General features: G+C 58.7%; 1 protein-coding gene across 2 annotated transcripts in view; it reads right to left on the bottom strand.

The window, feature by feature from the left end:
* Position 1: 1 nt before the first annotated feature.
* SMG6 (SMG6, nonsense mediated mRNA decay factor) overlaps positions 2–3,838 on the bottom strand; it is a 107,505-nt gene continuing 103,668 nt past the window's right edge. For both annotated transcript variants that reach the window (XM_017742972.1, XM_008640327.2), the window contains exons 17-19: positions 2,047–2,258; positions 1,703–1,784; positions 2–167 (exon numbers count right to left, since the gene is read on the bottom strand). In XM_017742972.1, coding sequence (XP_017598461.1) covers positions 37–167; positions 1,703–1,784; positions 2,047–2,258 — 425 coding nt within the window. In that variant the 3' untranslated portion in view covers positions 2–36. The remainder of the gene's footprint in view (positions 168–1,702; positions 1,785–2,046; positions 2,259–3,838) is intronic.

Below are 3,838 nucleotides of genomic sequence, written 5' to 3'. Positions count from 1 at the left end.
GACTGGCTCAGGGGCCCTGGGCCCCGCTCGGCCCCCTCAGCCCTCCTGGGCCCACTTGAGGAAGGTGGGGATGTCCCGCACCGGCACGTTGCGGGTCAGCGCTTTGACTCGCAGGTTCCGGTCGTCCGTCAGCAAAACCACTTCCCTGAGCAAACGGATGGGATCGTCTGCAACGAGACACACACAGAGCGCCGTGAAGCTCAGACCTGCCCCAGGCCTTGCACCCATCCCACGGCGTGTTCCCCTACCCTCCCTGCTCCCTGCTCCCAGCTCCCTGCTCCTTGCCAAGCTTCCTGGTGGGTCTCGGACACAGCGCTGCATCTCGAAGGCCGTCTGCTCCCCTCTCTGTGCTGCCCAGGGATGATTTGTGATCACTGCCCGCTGCCCTCATGGGGTGCTGGACTGGCCACAGGCTGGGAAGAGGAAGCCCCTGCCTGACCCAGGCCAGGAAGACGGCCTGCGACCCTGGCTCCAGCAGGAAGCTGGTGCTATTATTCTGTTGATCTCATTATAAGATCTAAAGCCACCCCTTATTTTTTGTGGAGCTTTTTTGGAGTCGCCACTGACACTGAGGCATTTCTGGCTGGGGCTCAGACAAGACACTGAGAATTGATGCCTGAGAAACAACCGAAGGGATCTTGCCCCCAGATGGATGAGCTGCCCCGCACGCAACGTGCCGGGCTGGGATGTGGGAGCCACGCTTATGTGTGTGCGAGGCAGGGGAAGCATATGGGGTATGTGTAAGCAGCTGGGTCCTGTGACCAGAGTACTGTTCCTATGAGCACAGGAAACACAGTGCCTCTGAGCCAGGACAGGAATGGAAAAAACAGAGTTTATGGGAGCCCAACATGGGCCCAGATTGGCTGCGCAGGGAGCAGCAGGACGAGGGGAAGGGGAGGGTGGCCAGGAACGCGGGCTACGGTCACGGTGTCGGGGCCGGGGCCGGTGGGCGAGCGCCCGGCTGGCCTGTGCTGGAAGGAAGGGAATTAGGGGCTCAGTGGGAAGGCAGGCCAGGGATTGAGAGCTGCCTCAAGTGGGACCGGGAGGTTTTGCGCGGACACTTTAAGAAATGTGTAACAATAAACATCCTCTGCTCCGCGCTGGTGACGCGCCTCCTTGTTACAAACCAGAGGCTGTCAGCTTGTCAGGCCCCATTCCCCATAATCCACATGATTTCAAAATTCAGCATCATTTGCACATAAACATTTGGTGACGGTTTCTCTGTGAATCTGACAAGTTAAGCTGCTAAGAATTTGTGCTGACAAATGCGGGTTGATTTCTTGGGCAGCTGCTGATGCGATTCCCATCCCTGCCGCCCTGGCAACAGCCTGGAGGCTGTCTGGTCCCAGCACACATGGCTGATGCCAACCAGGAACCTAGAGGAAAAGGAGTCCTGGACAGAAGGCATCAGGGGTCGTGGGGAGGAGGCATTTTCTGGTCCTTTGTCATCACAAAAATGGCTCAGTGGATGTTTATGGTGGGTTTGTCACAGGCCGGGGCATCCCCAAGGTGCCATGAGGTGACATTTGGCAATGAGGTGGGAGGGCCACAGCCTGGGGCTGACCGGAGGCAGGAGGTGGCACCTTGGTGTTGAAAGAGGCAAAATGCAGGAGGGAACAGATCCAAGGGCCATGAAAGAGAAGTGGGAGGAGTCTGTGGAATGCAACAGAGAAGGAATAAAGAGGATGTGAGGATGTCCCACCTTTGTTGGAGGGCATGAAATCCTTGGCCTTGTCATTGCAATAGTGGAGGCAGCAGGACAGAATCAGGTCGTCATTGTTTCCCTGGAAAAGAAAGGGCAAGGTTACCCCTGGCAGGGAAAACTTTGCACCCCCAGCATCCTGACTGCTGCACTGCCTTGAGAGACCCCGACACAGCTCAGTGAGAGCAGGGCTGCTCTGAGCTGAGACACAAGAACCTGCTCAGCCACCTGCAAAGTGGGGGCACAGAGACACCCCCTGCCCAGAGCTCATGGACCTCAGGGTCCCTGGTTTTCCCTGAGGAGGAAAAGAGCTCCCCACCCTCAGTGTCCAGGGTGCCCCTTACCTGCTGGCCAGTGGTGTCTTCACTGCGGAAGGAGATGGACTCCAGCTCGTTGCCCCGGCTGGTCAGAGCCCTCAGGCAGTTGTCCCGGCTCTCGAATCGCTCCTCCAGGAACTCGATGGACTTCCTGGCTCTCTCCTGCACTTGGCGGGCATAGCCTGCAGCCCGGTGCTCCATCTCTGGGCCCTTGGCCAGGCCATCCAGCTCGTTTATCACTTCAAACAGGAAGAGGAGGTACAGTTACTATGGGACAAGGTGCTCCCGTGACCTGCTGCTGGAGCACGTAAGTTGCCAAGGCCTCAGGGCCGGGGCACTGGGAGCTGGCTCAGGAAATCTGGGTTCAGCTGCCGCAGTGTCCCTGTGCTCCTGGACTTGGCTGCGGGTCTGGAAAAGCTTTGCTGCCTTCCACCTCTGTGGGTCACCTGGCTCAGCCCCAAGAGCGCAGGCACCTCGCCCCCACAGTGTAACTGGTGAGGGCAACTGGTTCTGCTTTGCCACGCACTGGGGGGCATCGCTGTGCCCCCCACCCCACATTCCTGCATTAATGACCAACAGCACGTCCGTGCCCGGGGGTGTCAGGAAACCCTGACCTCCTGCATCCTGCTCCTCTATCTCTGAGCACAGCGATGGCCAGTGGCACTGTGCCTCCTGCCCGTGTGGCACAGCCTGGCTCTGCACTGTCTGGGCTGCACATGGGAACAGGAAGCAGGCACTTCCCACCCTGGCACTATTTCCCACACAAATCCCAGGCCTGTTTTCCCACCTGAAGCCACCACCCTGTGCTCCTGGCAGAGAACAACGCTCCTTTCAACACCTCACCCATCTCGCTTTGCACATCTGTCCTGCCTCGAGACGAGCTTGGAATCCAGGTGGATTCCCAGCCTGTTCACCTTGACTGGAACCTCTTGTACTGCTGCCAAGTGCTTGGGAACTCCAGCTGCTCCAGCCTGACGAGCCCAAGGGACCCCAGAGCTCCAGGAGGGACCAACCCTTGGGTGCTGGGGCTGCTGGAAGAGCCTCTACGAGTGTGCGAGCGACGACGCTCGTGTGCACATCTGGACACACCCTTGTGTGCCCGGCCTCACAGCTGGCAGCAGGGCTGGGCACACAAATGTGCATCCAGATGTGCAAGCAAGTGTCCCCTGGCCGCGCTGGCCTGCGTGTGCACGGAGCCGCGTGCGCGGCAGAGCTGGTGTGCACGTGTGCGCGAGGGAGCCTCAGCGCACTCCGTGTGTGTGTGTGTGTGTGTGTGTGTGTGTTTTAGCCATGGCTTCATTTCTGAAGATTGTTTCCGAGCTTGGAGCCAAGTCCTGAGTTCAAGTGGGAACTATGCATTCCTTGGGGGTTCGGGGAGAGAGCTCGGGGTCTGAGGCCTCTCCCCAGTGCTGTGAATCACTGCCCGGGGAGCCTGCGTGATCGCTCTGTTCCATGGTGAGACTGGCACTCACTGTCTGGGTATTCCAATTAAATCTGCGTGGAGTTGCTTTGCTCTTCCCTGGCTGGAGATTCTTCTTGCTACCGACCTGATGCTGCCATTTCCACACAATGCACGGCTGGGCCCGGGGTGGGGGGAGCCGTGCAAGAACGGAACATCAAACAGGAAAAGCTGGTATTCCCTCCCGAAATCCGCCTTCCTGCTTCCAAGCTAAACAGGCTTCAAAGGGGAGGCTTGTTTGTGCTTCTGCACCAGGCCTGGCTTCTCCATGGCGGGGTCAGGCTCAAGGAGCACGGAGCAGGTTAAAGAGCAAGAGAAACAAACCCAACGAGAAGCCAAGCGCTTAACCCCCTGCTGCAT

This window comes from Corvus brachyrhynchos, unplaced genomic scaffold (genome assembly GCF_000691975.1).
Source record: "Corvus brachyrhynchos isolate BGI_N302 unplaced genomic scaffold, ASM69197v1 scaffold99, whole genome shotgun sequence".
Classification (NCBI taxonomy): Eukaryota; Metazoa; Chordata; class Aves; order Passeriformes; family Corvidae; genus Corvus; species Corvus brachyrhynchos.
The sequence above is the reverse complement of the archived record's forward strand: the minus strand, read 5'-3'. Positions and strand labels throughout refer to the sequence as shown.